At 37.7% G+C, this 20,862-nt stretch overlaps 1 protein-coding gene across 1 annotated transcript in view; it reads left to right on the forward strand.

Annotated features, from left to right (window-relative positions):
• Nucleotides 1-67: 67 nt before the first annotated feature.
• DDX42 (DEAD-box helicase 42) overlaps nt 68-20,862 on the forward strand; it is a 36,644-nt gene continuing 15,849 nt past the window's right edge. Inside the window, exons 1-6 of the mRNA XM_063080345.1 lie at nt 68-216; nt 10,700-10,936; nt 12,912-13,062; nt 16,525-16,586; nt 18,071-18,107; nt 18,955-19,104. Of these exons, the coding sequence (XP_062936415.1) occupies nt 10,716-10,936; nt 12,912-13,062; nt 16,525-16,586; nt 18,071-18,107; nt 18,955-19,104 (621 nt within the window). The 5' untranslated portion in view covers nt 68-216; nt 10,700-10,715. The remainder of the gene's footprint in view (nt 217-10,699; nt 10,937-12,911; nt 13,063-16,524; nt 16,587-18,070; nt 18,108-18,954; nt 19,105-20,862) is intronic.

Here is a 20,862-nt window from a genome sequence, read left to right on the forward strand (position 1 = left end):
ATGCCCCGCCCCTGGGCCCGCGCTCTCATCACTGCGCATGTCAGGTGTGCGTTCCCCTCCCCCCAGTCAGCAACGGGCCGAGAGGCGGCGGCGGCGTTGAAGTGGGCGGAGAAGGAGTAGCGCTGAGCGACGGGGTCCGGACCGCGCGTACTTGGGGCCGTGGGATTCTCTCCGCGCCGAAGGTAGTAGCAGCTGTCGCTGCAACCGGAACAGCAGGTTTGTGCGAGGGGCCTCTGGACGTGGGGCCGCTAACCCCGCTAACCCTTGGGGGCACCGGAGGCAACTGTTGGGGCCTAGCGCAGGCCGAGGAACCGCGGCCTCACTTAACAAAGAGTCTGCGGAGCCTCGGGGCACCGGCGGCCAGGTGGCCGGGGAGGGATGGGAGTGCGGACTGAGGCCGTGAGGGAGCCTTCCGAGCTACGTAGCCCTCCCACGGCTCCCGCTTTTCTGGAAACTCTTACCAAGGCCTAGTTGGCGGCTTTCCGGAGGCGGCGCCCGCCCAGCTAGGGAAAGGATTTGCAGGGTGCCGGGCTCCGAGGCAGTGATAGCCACTGGGCGGATTCTGACCCAAGTAGGCAGCGTTTGGGAGATGCAGACCCCCAAATTGGGGGTCCCGATAGGCCAAAGTTGCCAAATCTGAAGGCTGTTGAAGACAGCCGGTGGTGGTCTTTGAGGAGATAGGTGATAGTCACACAAACTTTTTTGCGGCCTGGGAGCCTATCTAATGTGAATAAACAATTTATGGCGTTGCGAGCATACGCACCGAAAGTAGGAGGAAAAACTATCGTAGTAGTCGAGAGTTTTGGGGAATTATAGCCTCCTTATCAATTTAGTGAGAATTTCTCTCTTTGCCTCCACTCATTTAGGTTGTCACTCGATTTCTTGTAGCTTTCCTGTATATTCTTTTTTGTAAATGATGTTTCCATATCTATCCTCTCCCATATACACACCCAGGAGATCCTAAAGAACAGGGACTCTGTCTTAATTCACTTAAACTTTTCAGCGCCAAGCCCAGTTTTGGCACATATGAGGTGAGCAGTAAGTGTTTTGTACAAAAGTTAACTTTTAGACTTCAGTGGTGGAAAAAAATGTGTTTTTCTGTACCTAGTAAGGGCATTATGTAGTCTAATGTGTAATTCATTTATTCAAGGAAAATTTTTATTGGTGCCTACCGTGAGCCTCACTGCTCTAGGTGTTAGGGATAGGTCTGTGATACCTGCTTTCATGAAACTTAACTTTCTAGTGAAGGGAAGAGACAGATATATAAATTATACTATATGTCAGAAGATGATCAATACCTTAGGAAAAAAATAAAGCTGGAAAGGGGGATGGGGAGGTGTTGTTGCAATTTACAATTGAATGGTCAGGAAAGTATACAGACAATGCAGACTAGGAGGAGGTGAGGGAGTGAGCCATGTGAATATCTGAGGAAAGGAATGTTCCAGACAAGGGAACAGGAAACTGAAAGGCCTTGAAGAAGACAAAGCTGGCCCATTAGAGGAACAGTGAGAAGACCAATGTGCTTGGAGCACTGTAAGCAAAGGAGGGAGTAGTAGGAGACAAGGCCAAGGAAGAAAGGGGGTGGGCAGAACAGGGTCTTTTAGGCTATTATAAGGATTTCACCTTCACTTTGCAGGAGATAGGAAACATCTGAGGATTTTGGGCAGAGGAGTGATAAGATCTGACATTGTAATAATTTAGCATAATTCATGGAGGAGTGCAGTTCTTTAAATTTGTGATTTATCACATTGATAGTCATAATCCAGCTCTTAGTTTCTTTAAGCTAACAGAGAAGGGATGCTTCTAAAATAACGATAACCCAGTAATTTCTTATATTTGGCTTTAGAAGTATGTGATGAAACTCTTGAGTTTTATATAGATTCTCATTAAAGAGCTGACCAGTATATAGTGTGTGAGATTATTTTTAGATAGAGTAGTTGCTAATCATTGTCACTAGAACTTTCTCCCACTTCCATAAATACAAGTAATAAAAAGTAATGTGGTTTATATAATCAGTTGGTTTTAGTCCACTATTTCTAAAGTCATTTAGATCATATCTTCCGCAATTGTCCAAAACACAGATTCTAACCAAATTGTCTTCTTCATGTTCCATGCTTATTCTCACTTCCTAGCTTCTCCTGGTTCTATCTTTCCTTCCTAGAAGGTGGAAAAGACTCCCTAGAAGTCTTCCTTTGCACATCTGTACCCCGCTTGCACCATTCTGTGCCTAGCCTGAGTTCTAGCTCTCTTATGAAGCTTACTCCCACTTGTAAGCTCATAATTATCGCCAACATTTTTAGTGTCCTGTAGCACTTAGGGATGAAATTCCTGAGTTGAAAGAGATCAGATATTCTCAATTTACTAATAGAAAAATTTATTTATGGAGAAATAACAATGGTAAATATAATGGCAGCTAACATATATTGAACATTTACTATGTGCCAGGCTTTGTTAAGTGTATTTTTGTTAATGAACTCAGTTTTTTTTTTTTTTTTTTAAATAAAAAGATGACCAGCAAGGGGATCTTAACCCTTGACTTGGTGTTGTCAGCACCACACTCTCCCAAGTGTGCTAACCCGCCATCCCTATATAGGGATCCGAACCTGTGGCCTCAGTGTTGTCAGCACCACACTCTCCCAAGTGAGCCATGGGCCGGCCCAATGAACTCAGTTTTTTACACCAGTACTTTGAGGTATTTTACACCATTTTATACCATTCTCACCATTTTACAGATGAGGAAACTGAAGTCCAGAGAAGCTAAATAAGTTTCTTGAGGTTCACATCAAGTTAGTGGCAAAGCTAGAGTTTGAACATAGCCTGTGCTACTTTACTATTCTGTTACAATTTTCTACTAAGTCATAGCATTTTAGTGTGTAGAACTATACCAAGTAGGCCTTAAGCCATTTTGAATTTTTCTCCTCAGCCGAGTTGTAGATCTGCTTGAGTCTCCTATATATTGAATAAACATGAATGAGTATCTACTCTAGAAAACATACCATAAGAGACAAAAAGTGAATGTTTTAGTCCATCTGTGTTGCTAGAACAGAAATACCTGAGACTGGGTAATTTATAAGGAAAAGAGGTTTATTTGGCTTATGATTCTGGGACAGCTGAGTCTGGCATGGGCCTCAGGCTGCTTCTACTCATGGTGGAAAGTGGCAGGCAGAGGGCGGGTACAAGCAGATCACATGGCAACAGGAAGCAAGAGAGAGAAAGAGAAGGTGCCAGGGTCTTTTTAAGCAACAAGCTCTTGCGGGAACTAATAGAGTGAGAACTCTCTTATTAATCCCCCTTCCCCCAGGGAGAGCATTAATCCATTCATAAGGGATCTGCCCCTGTGACTCAGTCAGTTTCCAGCACTGCCGCATTGGGGATCAAATTTCCACATGAGTTTTGGAGGGGACAACACATCCAAACTCCATCAGTGAATAAACCTGTTTCTTCAACCGTGAAACCTATAATATAGAGTTGGAGAAATAAAACAAGAACTCAAATAGTTAATATAAAACGTTAAGTGTTTAGCTCACTTGGGAGAGTGTGGTGCTGATAACACCAAAGCCACAGGTTCGGATCCCTATATAGGGATGGCTGGTTGGCTCTCATGGGAGAGCATGGTGCTGATAACACCAAGTCAAGGATTAAGCTCCCCTTACCGGTCATCTTAAAAAAAAAAAAATTGAGTGTTTTAAGACTGGAAAGGGAGTTTGAGGAGGGAGTTAACTGTTCTGAGGAAGTCTTATTCATGTCTTTGTTCTAGGAGTTGGTATCTGAGATGGGCTTTGAAGGATGGGATGGGCTTTGGTAGGTAGATAAAGTGTGAGATTTGGTGGGGACGGAATTCATGTAGATAGAAGAACATTCACCAAAGTGCTTGGTTTTCTTGGAAAACTGAATGCATGTGGGAAAACTGTGGGAAATGTGAATGGGAAAAGTAGTTTGTTGCCACAGTGGAGGGTCATTCCAGCCTGGTTGATTAACTGTGGAGAGCTGTTGAATTGAAGGGAGTGACAGTCAGAAATGTGTGTTTGGAAGGTTTGGAGCCAGGATCTGGAAGAACCTGAAAGAAGATTGTTTTTGCTGAGCATCTGAATGCTCATGTCTCTTAGTTTTACTTTCCCTAGTTCCATGGTGTGAACACACACCATGCTACTCTGCCAAAGGAAGTAGAAAGTCATTTTCTCTTTTTGCTGTTTGTCTGTCTCACTGTTTACTTTACTCCATAGAGTCACTTCTCATCACCTACGGAATATTCTCTGCTGTAAATGCAGCTTCTAGATGTACATCACCACGACTTTTCCAATAAAACATATTCTTGAACACTACGGGGTGCCAGGGGCAGGGGGGGTGTAGCTGTCAAATGTCATTCACCTCATGGAGACCTTGCCTGACTCATGTCTGTGATACCTTGTCTCTCACTCTGATTGCTTTCATTTCATAACACTTTTACTACCTGAAATTATATGATTTTGTTTTTCTCTCCTGGACTAGACTGTGAACTCTCAGAGGGCTGTGGCTGTATCTCATTCATTACATATCCTCAGTGCCTAGAACAGTGCCTGGCATGAAATAGGCCCTCAGTATATTTGGGTTTAATTATCACTCTCGTGGCGGTATAAGGGTGGATAGTAATCAGAGAGACTTAGAAAATTATTATAGGCTTCCAGATAGCTGAACACTTGGAGGTTCCTGGAGGGTGGCGTGCCTGGGGAGAGCATGGAAGCTCTGCACCTCTTCTCCTATACCTGCCCTATTCATCTCTTCATTTGTATCCTTTGTAATGTCCTTAAACATGAGGAGAATGGACTGGAAAGAATGTTATTTGCTCAGGATTACACAGCTAGCATATGGCCAGAACTCAAAATCAGATGTTCTACCTCCAAATACATTTTCTAAAGCGCTCATGGCATGTTATCTGACATGTTACACTATTTATTCACCTTCACTACTTGAAGATGCGCCTCAATGTCTGTCTCAACAAAGAGCTCCAGAAGGCTAGTACCAGTCAGAGTTGGCATGTGGAATAGAAATCAGTCCAGAAGAAAAGACATGGATGAAATGAGTGTGTTGATCTTTTGCATCCTGCCACCGTCTTCTAATGTCTCCCATACCTGAGTCTCAGGTACCCAGGACTCTAAGGCTCTCAACACCGCTGATGGCCCTAATCTGTTCCAGCACCAGGCCACTGCTTACCTGCTTCCCAGACTTTTTTTCTCCTTTCAGCCTGGTTCTCCTAGTCAAAAAAATTACTATTTTTAGTATAGCTAATTTTAGTTAAACTCAAAATTCACCTAGTCCAAAGATTTGTAACTTTTCCTTTTTCATATAGTGCTTGAAAGATAAGGTACATTCATTAATATTCATTGAAGAAATTCATTTTAGATTCACTGATCTAGTCTAACCACCCTCCAGTTTATAAATAAGCAAACTGAGGCTATGAGAGGTTAGATCAATGTTGAGGTCACTAGGGGGGTAGTGGCAAATCCAGGGTTACAACCTAAGTTTACCAAATTTTAGGTTTAATGACTTTGGGCTCGCCACCACATTCTTATAAATGTGTATTTTTCTCCTTGATACATGGCGACGGAGAATACCTAGAAGGGTCAGGAGGATGAGAAAATACAGGTGGCTAAGGCAAAGCAGAAGTATGGTGAAACATGGCCAAGAAAGGAGGTGATGCTTACTGCTCATACTGAACTGTCCGTTCTGTATTAAGAATTACATATGTAGGTGTGTAAAATACAGACTTTTAATAAAGCAAAACAGCTAAAACCTGTCTAAGAAACTATTTGCATTATGCCTATAATGAATTTTATAATGTTCAGAATAGAAAAGTAATATTGCCCCCTTAGGCAAACATAGCAGCTTTATTTAGTTTTTACATTTGTTTTTTAATGATTAAATCTGTGATCTTCTCTGAGTTAATTTTTTGTTTGTTTGTTTGGTTTTTTTTGGTGGCTGGCCGGCATGGGGATCCGAACCCATGACCTTGGTGTTACAAGGCTGCACTCTAACCAGCTGAGCTAGCCAGCCAGCCATAGCTGCTTTATTTAAACAACTGTTTTTATTTTAACAATGGTGATAAGTACATGTAATAAATACTGTACTAAGGAAAGTGCTATAGGTAGTATGATAAAAAAAAGACATTACTTTTAGAATAAAAGTAATTTTTCTTAGCGAGTTTTAGATTTTAGAACTACATTTAACAATAAACAAATGTAACTGAAAATACAAGGGTGAAAAACTTCAAACCAACACTTAAGTCTGAAACTCTTCTGTAACTGTTTTTCTCTTGTTTATAAAAATGCCTTTAAAAATAATAGAAAGTTATTACAATAATGGAGGTGGAAGTGAAAGAGAGGATATACATGAGAGGTGTCCCTCAGTGCTGGGCACATCACAGAAAATGGATAGTGGTTATTGGTTAGTATAAAACAATGGATGCTCTTGGTTATTACTAAGACCCAACCTAGGTTGTTCTTAAAGCAAGTGCTCATTAAAATTTGTTTATGGTTCCATTACACAGCTAATTCTTTTCAAATTAGGTGTTTTATTTTTAAAAGAAATCTTTTTATTTTTTTATTTTTTATTTCTTTTTTTTTTTTTTTACAGTTTGTTTTGGCAGCTGGTCAATACAGGGATTTGAACTCTTCACCTTGGTGTTATCAGCACACTCTAACCAAATGAGCTAACCAGCCAGCCCAGGAATCTTTTTTGAAGAGAAAAAATGTAATCAAATTTTCACAATATGTTTGCGTTTCAGAGTAGAGACTGAGGTCTAGACAGCATCGTTACTCCCTCATAAATTGGATAAAATAATCTAAAAAATAACACGGGCAAATGGAATTCTGATTCTTTAATTTTCATAGTTTTATTTTTGTTGTCTTTAAAATTATAAAATACACATAAAAATACTAACCATTTTTAAGTGCACACTTCAGTGGCATTAAGTACATTTACGTTGTTTCGCACCACCATCCAGATACAGAACTCTTTTCATCTTGTAAAACTGAAACTCTGAATCCATTAAACAATAACACTCCATTCTCCCCTCCCTGCAGCCCTTGGCAGCCAACATTTTACTTTCTGTCTCTGAGTTTGACTACTCCAGGTATCTCATATATGTGGAATCATACAGTATTTGTCTTTTTATTACTAGCTTATTTCATTTAGCATAATGTCTTCAAGGTTCATCCATGTTGCAGCATGTATCAGAATTTCTTTCCTTTTGAAGGCAGAATAATATTCCATTGTATGGACATAACATGTTTTGTTTGCCCATTCATCCATCGGTGGACATTTGGGTTGCTTCTATCTCTTGGTTATTGTGAAAAAACGCTGCTATGCACACAGGTATACAAATATCTGTTCAGATCTTTGCTTTAAATTTTTTTGGCTACATACTCAGAAGAATTGCTGGGTCATATGGTAATTCTATGTTTAGTCTTTTGAAGAACCACTATGTTGCTTTCCACAGTAGCTGAACCATTTTACGTTCCCACTAAAAAGTGTACAAGGATTTTGGTTTCTCCATATCCTGGTCAGCACTTATTTTCTGTTTTGTTGTTGTTCGTTTTTTAAAACTAGTCAAGTGCAGTAGTGAGAAGGGGGAAAAGAGTAGAATAAGAAGTTCAATCTGTAACTCACTGTAAACAGTCACTTGGGATAACTCACTACCTTTTCGTACAGTCTATTTTCTGTTGGGTTTTTTCCCCCCCAATAGTAGCCATCCTAATGGGTGTGAGGTGATATCTCATTATGGTATAGATTTGCATTTCCCTAATGATTACTGATGTTGAACATCTTTTCGTGTGCTTATTGGCCAGTCAAATATCTTTGGAGAAATGTCTATTCAAGTCCTTTGCCCATTTTTAAATTAGGTGGTTTTTTGTTGTTGAGCTTGTTTTTAGTGAAATCTGTGAAGTTTAACTGGGTATAGGAAGCCATGTAGTGAATAGTATATGCCCTGAAGCTAGTGGGTGTTTTCACTTTCTTTTTCTGTCATCAATTTAAGAAGTTATTATGGAGGTTTGCCAGCTTGGTGGGAAGGATGATGTACGTGTGTGTGTGTGAGCTTGATGTGCGTGCGTGTGTGTGTGTGTGTGTGTGTGTGTCAGCGTCAGCTTGATGTGTGTGTGTGTGTTTGGTGGGAAGGATGATGTACGTGTGTGTGTGTGTGTGTGTGTGAGCTTGATGTGTGTGTGTGTGTGTCAGCTTGATGTACCAGGCTCTGTGTACCAAATAAAGGGACCTTTGAAGCTAGTGGGTGTTTTCACTTTCTTTTTCTGTCATCAATTTAAGAAGTTATTATGAAGGTTTGCCAGCTTGGTGGGAAGGATGATGTACGTGTGTGTGTGTGAGCTTGATGTGTGTGTGTGTGTGTGTGTGTGTGTGTGTGTGTCAGCTTGATGTACCAGGCTCTGTGTACCAAATAAAGGGACCTTTGAACACAACCACACATAAGATTATAGTTAATTTTTTAATAGTTTTATTATATTTTGATTTGCTTATTAACTATTTAGTAGATGTCTCTTCTCCAAGCAGTGTTTAGACAATTTAAATTAATTTTAATAGCCTATGCAGAGGAGGGTTCTGTTTTCTCTTTTATTGAACTTCATACAACCAAATAGAAATGAGTGGCTATTTTCTGCTTCTTCTATCAGCTATAATTTCTCAAACCTGTGTGACTGTCAAGGTTCAGTAGCTATATACATGGTTTAATGGCAGGAAAAACTGTTGTCAAGAGAGTAATCAATGATGTATTGAGAATGATCTGGCTTAGATTTAATCATGAAATGTTGATGGCTAGATAACAAGGTTCGTAATAATGCAAGACAGTGGTTTTCACAAATACTGGGATGAATTTTGGAGAGCCTGGATACATGATATTTATTCACTCAACAAAAATTTTTGAGTACTAAACACACACTAGGCACCAAGGATACAGTGCCAGGCAAAACAAGCAAAGTTCCTACCCTCATGGAGTTGACATGTTAGTCAGTGGACTATATAAAAAGCACAATTGTTTGGTCTTGCTAGAGGCAATAAATTAGGGGAAATGGGCAGTGTGTTCTAAATCAACTAGTGAAAGGATTGCTTTTGCTGGGTCTGAAAGCCATTAAGCAACTCTCACCTGCCCAAGGTCTTACTCCTTGCCTGTTTGTGGCAGAAGTTGATTTGCTTCTTTTGTATTAAGAATCTTTTGATTATTTAGTAAGATTAATTTATGTCCATGCCCGTCCTTTTTTCCTTCCCTCCAGTCTGGGGGGAAGAGTTATTTACTCCTCTGAAAGGTTTTAATCTTGTCTCTTTGGATCTCCTCAGGACCTCATGCCTATTATTTTTTTCTGTCACCCTACATCTTCAGTTTTTCTAAATTGGCTTTTCCTCTTTATTGTATAACATGCTTACATTTGTTCTTTAAAAAATAAGATTTCTCTAGCTAATAACCTCACTTTCTCCTTCCTATCATTGGTAGATGGCCTACAAAATAATCTTCCCTCCTCTTGACCTAGTCTTCATCCTCTGCCAGTCACTTACCAGTCAGTCCTCAATCCTACTCCTACTGCTGCTTGAACCTACTCGCACTGATGACTCCTGGTTGCATATCCAACAGAGGCTTTTTGACTTTTCTTTAGTTTTTAACATTGGACATTTCTTTTTGCCTGTCATCTGTGTTTCTCTCTCTCTCTTTCTCTCCCTCCTCCTCTTCCTCTCCTCCCGTTTCTTCTCAAGTTTCCATGTAAGTTTCTCTTCCTCTGCCCATTCTTAAATATTGGCATACCATAAGATTTGTTGTACCTCTTTTCTCACTCTCTGTGCCCTCTCTCTGCTAGCTTATTTACCTCAAAGGCTAATGTCTTTAATCTGTAGCTCTACCCCACGTTCCTCTCCACAGTTACAGACCCTGCTTGGCTTTCCTCCTTAGCTCTCCCATAGATACTGAACTCATCTCTTCTGCCTGCTGCTGCAAGCCTGACTTTTCTTTTAGGTTTCCATTTCTGAATGGCACCACCGTTAACTCAGTCCTCAAAGCCAGAAACTTCCAAGGTTATTCTAGACTCTTCATTTTTCCTTTGCTTTCATTCCAATTATTGGTCACACGGCCCTATTGATTCTTCCTCATAGGTGCCTAAAAAATAACTCAGATCCACCACCTCTTTCTCCTTCCTCACAGGTACTTTCTTCAAGTTAAGGAACTTGTCACTTCACATCTTCATTTCTTTAACAATCTCCTAACCATTTTCCTTGCCTCCAATTTCCTACTATCTCTCATCTGTCTTTCTAAAATGCTGATCTGAAACATGTCCCCTTTTGCTTAAAATTAATTCTTTGTAGCTGGCAAAATACAGTTTTGTATGGTATGTTCTTAGCATTGCCTACAAAGCTGTTCATCTTGGCCCTGCCTGTCTTTCTGAACATGTGTCCTGCATACTGAACTCCAGCTGAATCATATTGAGATCCTAATAAAATGAGTAACAATTTCTTCAGTTTTTTAGAAAATGTAATCATTTGATGGAGGTTAGCATAGTGTGGGTGGAGGTTAGCATAGTGTGTATCTGAAGTACAGCATTATAGTTTTAATTGAGAGGCAAAATATTAAAATAAAATTGTAGGTAGAGGTTGGAAGAGACATAAAAGCCCATGGGGCTGTTTACTTTTATAAAGTTAAGTTTATATTCATGTATCTTATTCCTAACAGATCAATCATTGGCACCATGAACTGGAATAAAGGTGGCCCTGGCACTAAGCGGGGATTTGGCTTTGGGGGTTTTGCCATCAGTGCTGGGAAGAAGGAGGAACCCAAACTCCCCCAACAGTCCCACAGTGCTTTTGGGGCAACCAGTTCTTCTTCTGGATTTGGAAAGTCAGTTCCACCACAGCTCCCTTCTTTCTACAAGATTGGATCTAAACGGGCCAACTTTGATGAAGAAAACGCGTAAGTGGTAATTACTGGTAATTTAGCGAAGGTTGGGCTTTCAGGTATTCATTTCATCAGCAGAAATTGAGTCCAAAAAACTATTTGTTTCCTAGATAATAATGACTTCATCAGTTGGTTATTACCGAATTATATTGTTCGTAATAAGTTAAATGTCAACTTTACTCATTTGTAAAAAAATATGATACTTGTGTGCATACTTTACTCATTCAGTGAATTATGATTTCTTTCCAGATAGTGTTCTGGTGGGCAGTTGCTCAATAAGTTATGGTTGCAGGATTTTGAAGCCACTCAAACTTAAATATGGCTGAAGAGTTTTATAGAATTCATGTGTTTTTTGGTGGTCTTTACTGCAGTCTTTTATTACAACACATAAATTGTTTCATAAACACGGACAGTTGTCAGAACTGGTAGAAATACCGTTTGCATCAACATCCAAGTCCTTACAACTACTATGTTGTAACATCTTATAGTAGTAGAGAAATCTACTCAGATTTTTCCCACAGTTCTCAAGAAACATATTTACCAGTTACAATTTTGAATTTCTCTTTGCTGAATCTGAGGAAATCTCTTATTGCTATTATTTCTAACCTGGTTGTAACACTGCTTGAGATTTTTATTTATTTATTTAATATATATTATTATTATTTTGGTGGCTGGCTGGTACAGGGATCGAACCCTGGACCTTTGTGTTATCAGCACCACGTTCTTACCAACTGAGCTAATCGGCCAGCCCTTTTTCTTTTAATTTTTTTAAAAAAAGCTTCTGAAGATTGGAGTTCAAAATTTTTTTAAAGACAGAACATTTTAGAAAGCTGGTATGTTATATTAGGAATCAAATACAGAAGTAGTGTTTAAGGTTCAGCAGAGTCAAAGATCATTATTCTGGAGAGTAGTTAACCAGTTCAGGATATTTTTTCATTAGTTTCATAAAATCTGTTATATAAATGAGTATGCATTAGTGTATGTGTGTATATGTGAGTAGGTATTAGTGTATGTACACTATATATACATGAATACATATTACATATAATATAGTATATAGTGTATATATTATTGCATTAGTATATATAGCATACTTTATAAGTGAGTGTGCACAAGTGTACATATAGTACAGTATATATACTATCATTATGTGTAGTGATATAATATATAGTATGTATATATACAATTATATTAATGTGTGTATATGTGTGTGTATAGCATAACAGTTGTTAGAGCTTTTAAAATAATTCCAATGAAGACTTGAAGTGCTTTAAATTTTTAAGCTGTAGTTATTTATTTTAACATATTTGGTTATACTACTATTTTATTTAACTTTGAGGTAAGGTCTGAACAGTGTTTTGTTTTAGTTTATAAAGAGCTGTATTGACAACCTTTTCTGGAATATTTGTTAGAGAGAAAGTGATACTTTCTCCAAGTTTTGAAGTTGTCCTTTCTGAATATTTAAGTAGTGTGATGAATGATTTTATATTGAGCATTTATTTTTAATTCTAGAAGTTTTCTTTCAGTCCTCAAAAAATAACCCAGAACTTCTGAAGAAAGTCCCTAGCCATATGAAAATATCTCTTAAGTTTTTTTAAGAATTATAATGAATAAATGTTTCATACAGAGGTCTCATTTTTTTTCCGTAGCACAAACTCTTTAATATTTGCTGTATCTATTCAACAATAACATACTAAATTTGTACTGAAAATTCATCCCTTTTAACAAAACTAGGAATGTGATTTGAACAGACACTATTGAAATCGAGAATCTGTTGTGACTGGTTTTTTGCAGTATTTAGAATTTTGTATATATTAAATAATACTTAATAATTAGGTCCTTAGCCAGAGCCTTAGAGGTCTCTAATTTGACCTGTATAGGATAAATCTCTTAATAGTAAGATATTCTATAATAAAAACTTCTGTTAAATGAAAGATTCACTAACCCCAAACTAAATACTCACTTCACCAATCTGCATCTTAATTTTCAGATATTTTGAAGATGAGGAAGAAGACTCTAGCAATGTTGATTTACCTTACATTCCTGCTGAAAACTCACCAACCCGCCAGCAATTTCATTCCAAGCCAGTGGATTCTGACAGTGATGATGATCCCTTGGAAGCATTTATGGCTGAAGTGGAGGCAAGTATCATGCAACTCTTTGTTTCATTAAAAAAATATTCAGGAACAAGAAATAGATCAGGTTAACTTAGTACTTCAAACCTTATTCAGAATTTTTCTAGTCCATTTTTTTTTAAAGGAATTTTATTCTCATACTGTACAGTTGCTTAAATCTATTTCTACTTGTCCTTTAGTATTTTCAGAATTGATTGGTGGCTAGAAATTTGCACTGTAACCTTTAAACATGGTAGCTTATTATGTGTGTGTGTGTGTTTTATTTTAATCTTAATATATTCTAAAATGAATGAACATTATTACATTCAATCTAGCATTTTATTAAGTACATATTTATGTAAGGCAGTTAAGGAACTTGCTAAAATTATAAATTCTGTATTTTGTAGTTTTAAATGTTATTTATTATCAGCATTATCAATAACATCCATGACCTCCTTGTAGAAATTAAAACTCACTACCCCCTCCTTCTTGAAACTCTTCTCGATAGGCTTTTGTGATTTCTGCATTTATTCCTTTTTCTCCCATCTCTCTGACTCTTGTTTCTATTTACTTACTTATTTACTTTTCATTACAGAAAATTTAAAACACAGACAGAGTAGAATAATAAATGAATTCTTGTATACTCTTCACCCAGCTTTATCAATTAATAGCTTTTGGTCAGTCTTGTGTTATCTAATACTTCCCACCTCTAATTCTTTTTTGGATTATTTTAAAGTAAATCCCAGATATAGAATTTCATCCCTCAGTGTTCTGTATTTCTGTAAGAGAACTCTGAAAAACATAACCATCATATCATTATTGCACCACAAATATTAAATATTCATCAGACTGTTGTCTGTCATTCTTCTTGTGATCCTCTTCCAATTTCTCAAATACAAAGGTTCCTTTACAGTTACCTATGTTGATTTGCTATTTCCACTCTTTGTACATTCCTTAGTGACCTCACCCACTTTTAAAGTTTAACTTCTGTGTGCATCATTCATGTCTTTAGTCTCATACTTTCTCTTTGGTTTCAGCTGTGCTGAAAGAGCACTTTGGACTTTTTTACATGGTTGTGTGCCACTGGCACATTAAACCGGATTCATCATCTTTTCTTTCTCAACTGGGTCATTTTCTTGTCTTATTTCTATTAATGACACCAGTATTCACATAGTCACGTTGGCTTTAACTTCTTCCATTTGCTCCCCCCCTCAGACAAGGCATGTTTTTTCTTGTTCACCTTAGTTCCGTCAATCCCTGTTGTCTTGACATCGAGGCCACCATTAGAACCATTTATCATTGTGCTTTCATTCTAAGTTTTCATATGGTGGAGAAATATTTTTCTGAACTTGGGTCTCTAACAAATATCAGAAAATAAAAGGGTGTTACAAGAAAAATTAGAGCATTCTTCTTCAGAAGAATATGCCTACTTACTACGTGTAAGCAAAGCATGTCTGTGTCAAAAAAAATACAACTTTTCTTATGCTAGCTTTCTTCATTTATTTATTACCAGCTTGGCATCCATTAGGTATTTGAGTTTTCCACCTTTGATTTATAACAAGTTACTTGCTGAAGGGTATACATTTAATAGATGGCAGACCCAGAATTCACCTCCAAACCTCATATTCTTCATGCTGTATCATTCCTTATTTGAGTTCCTGTAGCACTGTATTTTTGCCACTTAACTATTCAGAACATACATGTGCCTTGCAACATAGTAGGTATTAGTAAATAGTTGAAATGATTTACTCTAGAAGTAAAGGCAGTAAATAATTTGTCGTGTTTTAGATGTCTTGTACACGTCATTTTTTTTTTTTTTTTTTTTTTTCATCGTCTTGAGATATGGTCATTTCCCAAAAGGATGTTTCCCAGAGAATCTGGTCTCATTTCTTGAGATCCCTGGTAATGAATTAGAAGAAAAATCAGCTCTAGATTTTCTAGGTTTAAATGTAGATTTAATTTATGATAGTGCAAGCTGGCGTAGCTCTTTTTGAGTGAGAGTACCTGAGAATGGCCCAGATTCTCTTGCTTGGCATTCAGTATTTGAAGTCATTTGGAGGTTAAATCTTTTTGATACAGTGTCATTCTTGGTATCTTTTTGGTGTAGTATCGAAAGGGGTTCTGCATATTTTAGGACAGAGAAACTGGTTATTGTCTGATCTTGGAGAGAGAGTGGTTGCCTAAGTGTTTGCACTAATTCTTGATCTCAGATGTCAACTTTTCTAGAAAGTATAAACTTTTCTAGTGCTTGAACTAGGTGAAGATTTATTTTTAGCTAGTGTTCCAAAAAAAGATTTATGTAGGCTTAAAAAGAAATGTTCTACAAGTTGTGACCTCTTTCTTATGTTCCATTGCTTATGTCATCTTTAATTTGTAAGTCTCGAGTATGTCTTCTGTCTGGCTCAATCCTTTGAAAAGCAGTTTCTGTGTAATATTTCTTTTTAAAATAATTCCTCTTTATTGGGAACATTTGATTTGCTAGAACTCTTTACCATACTATCGTATACATAGTGGCATTTTAAAAAATCAAAGGTAGCCAGAAATACTCATGTTGCTTTATAGTGAAAAACAGTTGTGCGGAATATGTCTAACTTTGGGAAGAATCACCTAATTCTTCTGACCTTGATTTTCAAATGTATAAATTGAAAGATTAATTTAGATCAGTGATTGTCAGTTTGCTGTGTATAAGAATTGCCTGTTGAAAATTTAAAAGCTATACACATTCACCATCAGCATGCCTATCTGTTACCCCCACATCCTCTCCCTTGTGAAACTTAGAAATATCCCCAGAAACTGCCAAATGTTGCCTAGAGGTAAAATTGTCCCAGGTTGTGAACTATGGTTCCAGAGTCAGATCCAGAAATCTGTATTTACTACCAGTGCCACTGGTAATCTGATATAAATGGTCTTAAGCTACACTTTGAGAAAGCCTGATTTGTCTGAATTTAAAGCCCTTTACAGGGCCGGCCGGTGGCTCACTCGGGAGAGTGCGGTGCTGATAACACCAAGGCCGTGGGTTCGGATCCCATATAGGGATGGCCGGTTGGCTCATTGGGTGAGCATGGTGCTGACAACACCAAATCAAGGGTTAAGATCCCCTTACCGGTCATCTTTAAAAAAAAAAAAAAAAAAAGCCCTTTACAGTCATAATTATATCATTAACTTAAAAAAAAAAAAAAGTGACCAAAAGTTATGTATTTGTGAGTCAAGCATTTTTGCTAATTTTTTCAGGCATGGCATATATTACAGATTAAAATCATGCAATCCGTGTATAGTCAAGTTTTTAGAGCATTTTGGGTATTTCTCTTTGAAAAATAGTTGTCAAAAAATGCAAAATCAAATTGATGGAAATTGCATCAAAATGCATTTGTCAAAACACATAGCTAAAGCAATGGTGGTACTTGTTCCAATCTGAAAATTCTTTGTAAAGAAATTTCCCTTTTGATGTTTTTAGTTGATGTGATTCCATACAGCCTTTTGTTTCATTAGGATCAGGCAGCTAGAGACATGAAGAGGCTGGAAGAAAAGGACAAGGAAAGAAAAAACGTAAAGTAAGTTGTTTTCTTCTCCCTCACAAAGGTTACATGAAAATTGCTAAAGTATTGCAAAGCCTATGCCCCCAAAGTTTATAGAAGAAAAAAAATTAAAGTACACAAAAGTCTTTACTTGAAGTTATCTTTGTATGGAATATTTCTATAGATAATAGAGATGGCTAAAGTTTTAAAATTACTGCATTTGCAGTAATTAAAAAGCATTTTTTAGCTGGCCAGTTTGCTCAGTTCTTTAGAGCATGGAGTTAACACCACAGTTGAGAGTCTGGATCTCCTTACCAGCCAGCTGCCCCCATCAAAAAAAAAAAAAGCATTATGTTTGGTAGAATATATTTGGTCTTCTACTATAAATAGTTGCTTAGTAAACACAAGTAATGAATTACAATAGGGGATAGAGGAGTATAATTACTAAAGTTTGGGTTCATTGTTCTGAGTTTTGTCCCATAATTAATATAAAATAGGTTAATGCCTATATGGTTGATTATGAGAAGTAATGGTAATTATATCATAAAAACTATTGTTAGTAATAAAATCTAATTTTTTTTAAGGAGAGACATCATGCTTTAGCAACCATAGTTAGAACTTGAAGTACTTTATTTTCTGGGAAAGAGAAGTCTCCTCTTTCTGTTGCTGAGTATACTCTTAAAGTTTTTTCTACCAGGCATAGTTGTACTTTTTTCTCCCTCTGCTTAGCAATCAGTGCTTCAGGTCCTTCCCAAGGTTCTTGTGCCATATGGAGGTTCAGCCCTCCCTGGTGCTTACCGTATTTTGTATCCTCTTCCAGCTGCCCTACACTGGTGGTGTTGCTTGCTGTGATTGCCTTAGAAATAGCAAATGCTCTAGTTAGGTAGTCTGATTAAGAAGAGATGGTTTTGGGAACTAAGCAACCATACCTTAGATAGCTCCTGAGAGATGCAGCAAGTGACAGGTCCCCTTCCCCATGTGAACTGCTCTAGAGCTAGAAATTCTGGGGGACAATTAGAAAATTGTGACATTCTTCCTATTGTATACCAAATGCAGGAATTGTTTTTCTTATTCATATGAAATGTTTTTCACAGTGTGTTTGTATGGGTTGATAAGGCTAGGATCCTTTGACATCTATCTTCAGAAAGTTTTTACTACTTATATCCTTGTTAGTAATTGATGTTCCTAAGGATACCATATCATCCCATTTAAAAGAAATGCAGGGGCTGGACTTAGCTCAGTTGGTTAAAGCACAGTGTTGTAACACCAAGGTTGAGGATTTGATTCCCTGTACCAGCCAGCCCCCTCACCGAAATAAAAGATATGCAAACTGCAGCTAATAGAGTGAAACCACACATACATGATGGGTGGATAGTTTACAGTGTGCTTATTGCTGCTTTGTTATTATTAGTGTTGAGAGTTCCTGTGCTGTGTGGAATTCAACACTAATCTGCTGTAAGTATGGAGCTGGGTATGTGGAACATTTGCAGGGAAGTTTGTTTCTCCGCTTGTTTTTCCAGGGGTATTCGAGATGACATTGAAGAGGAAGATGACCAAGTGAGTTCCTATGCAGTATTTCTATCTTTTATTTTTACCCCACAAAGTCTGTACTGAGGACAAGCTAGAGCTTGCCTTCACTGAAATGGCCATTCCTGACCTTCAGCTGGGAATGTCATTTGACTTGCTCCGTTTCTACCTGTATGACCAATTGGCAATATAAAGATTCACATGGCTTTCCCCCATGTTGAAGACGGAACTTTTGATCAACTATGACATCAAAAACAAATATGAGCTTTATTCAACTTGCTTTTTTAAGTTAAATCCAAAATTAATGTTTATTCTTATCAAGTTGTAGAGTAGTGTGGGATCTGTTGTTGACTTTTAGCAATAGCTAACCTCTACCTCTCTAAGAGTTCTGTTTGTGATTCTTATATTTCAAGATGGGGCATTAATGACTGTCCATTAGCATTAGTGTTTTGTTTTGTTTTCTTTTCCATTGTTCAGTTGTGGGATGGTAAGAACCAGAGTGAGCAGTAGCCCTTTCCAGGTTTGTGACCTTTCTAACACAGTGGCAACTTCCAAACTTGGACTGATAAAGCCACAGCATGTGTTCTACAGTTCTGGACAGGATAGGTAGACAGCCCACCCCAAGAAGGCTGTGGAACAGACAGATTTGTGAGTCCTCTTAAGTTAAATCATTTTATAGTACTAACTGCCTCATTCATTTCTTCTGATTGTCCTTTTCAATCCTGCTATTGTTAAAGGAATCATTGCTAGTAAAAGTCTTGCCCTTCTTGGTAGGTATTTAAACTCAGTCATCTGGTACACTGTGTGCACTAATTACGGGAGCAGAAACATTCTCAATTGTATTTGGGTGTGATTATGTTCTTGTGCTTTCCTGCAGGAAGCTTATTTTCGATACATGGCAGAAAACCCAACTGCTGGTGTGGTTCAGGAGGAGGAGGAAGACAATCTGGAATATGACAGTGATGGAAATCCGATTGCACCTTCCAAAAAAATCATTGATCCTCTTCCTCCCATTGATCATTCAGAGGTATGGTATTCCTTGCTGAATTTGATTCTTGTTTCAAGCTGATACAGTTTTCCTCAGCTTTAATATTTAGGTTTTCCCATTATCTGAGTACTTTAATGTCATGAGAATATTTGTGCTTTGGGATCTTGTCATCTCTGCTAAGTGGTTGAGTCAGAAATTCCATGAAACTTCACAGCCTATGTTGTTGTTGAAAAATGTAGCTAAATCACTTGGTCACATTCGATTTTAGAATCTTAATAATTTTTTTCAAGCAATTATACTTGTTTTCCAGAACCAACACTTAGGATCTTCCTTTCAAAATGGTCTGTTGGTTCTGCATTTGTTTTTTGAAGTTTTGTTTGTTTGTTTTGCAGCTGACCAATATGGGGATCGGAAGCCTTGAACTTGGTGTCATAACACAGTGCTCTGACCAGCCCTGCATTTTTTTTTTTGAGGGGGCAGATGGCCGGTAGGAGGATGCAAACTTATGACCTTGGTATTAGGAGGTTGTCCTCTAACCAACTGAGCTAACCAGCCAGTGCCTGCATTTGTTTTTTAATTGCTGTAAATCTTTACTATTGCTCCCAGATCTGGGGCAGATGAGAGGCTGTTTCTTCAAATTGGAGCCAGGAATTATAGGTTCCTTAAGTGAGGGAAAGGAAAGGAGGACATTAGTACACTCACTTGAAAAAATATCAATATTTCATCCAGGTTAAATATCAGGCTACATCTTGTATACCTTAGTGATTCTAGATCTAGTGCAGTGTTTCTCAAAGTGTAGTCCAAGGACTTTTGGAGGAATTCTTTTGGGGAGGCTACAAAATCAAAAGAATTTTCATAATAATGTTAAGACTGTTTGCCTTTTTCATAGCATCATCATTTTCATTGATGGTGTAAGAGCAATGGTTGGTAAAACTCCTGATGCCTTAGTATGAATTAATTCAGTGGCACCAAGCTGTTTGCGTAGTCAGTATATTCTTCCCTGCCAGAGCATTGCAGTTTAGGAAAAAAAAAAAAAGCCAGTTTTACTTAAGAAAGCACTTATGAAACTATAAAATTATTACTTATTAAATCTTGATCCTTGAGTTACGTGTCTTTTTATTCTGTGTGACAAAATGGAAAGTACACATAAAGAATTTCTGTTGCATACCAAAATATGATAGATGTCTCAAGAAAACACGTTTGAGTTGTAAGCTGAACTAGCTTTTTTTCATGCAAAACCATTTTCACTTGAGAAAATGAATGACACTTCAAGGAAAACAATTGAAAGTGTTTATTACCAATTATAGAAATTCAAACTTTCAAACAAAAATTAGAATTTGGAAAACTTGCAAATCCACCACAGCAAGCTTAACAGCTTCCCAGTGCTTAAAGACCATTGTGATAAAATTGATGGTGATGTTAATATCAGCAGATTTTTTTTTTTTTAAAGGATTTCAAATTATTATTTTTTATTTATTTATTTTTTGTCTTTTTCGTGACCGGCGCTTGCACTGGCCATTCCTATATAGGATCCGAACCCGCGGCGGGAGCATCGCCACGCTCCCAGCGCCGCACTCTCCCTAGTGCGCCACGGGCTCGGCCCTCAACAGATTTTTTTTTAAAAAAAATGTGTGATATTAATATCAACTGATTTTTTTTTTTAATGTGTCAGCAGTTGGATGATCTGTGTACTACCTCAGTGAACCAATATTTTCCAAATGGCCAATGCATGACATTACAGAATCAGTCATGAGTAAAAGCTCCATTCAAAATATATGATAGGGCTGGCCAGTTAGC

This window comes from Cynocephalus volans, chromosome 16, assembly GCF_027409185.1.
Source record: "Cynocephalus volans isolate mCynVol1 chromosome 16, mCynVol1.pri, whole genome shotgun sequence".
NCBI classification, from domain to species: domain Eukaryota; kingdom Metazoa; phylum Chordata; class Mammalia; order Dermoptera; family Cynocephalidae; genus Cynocephalus; species Cynocephalus volans.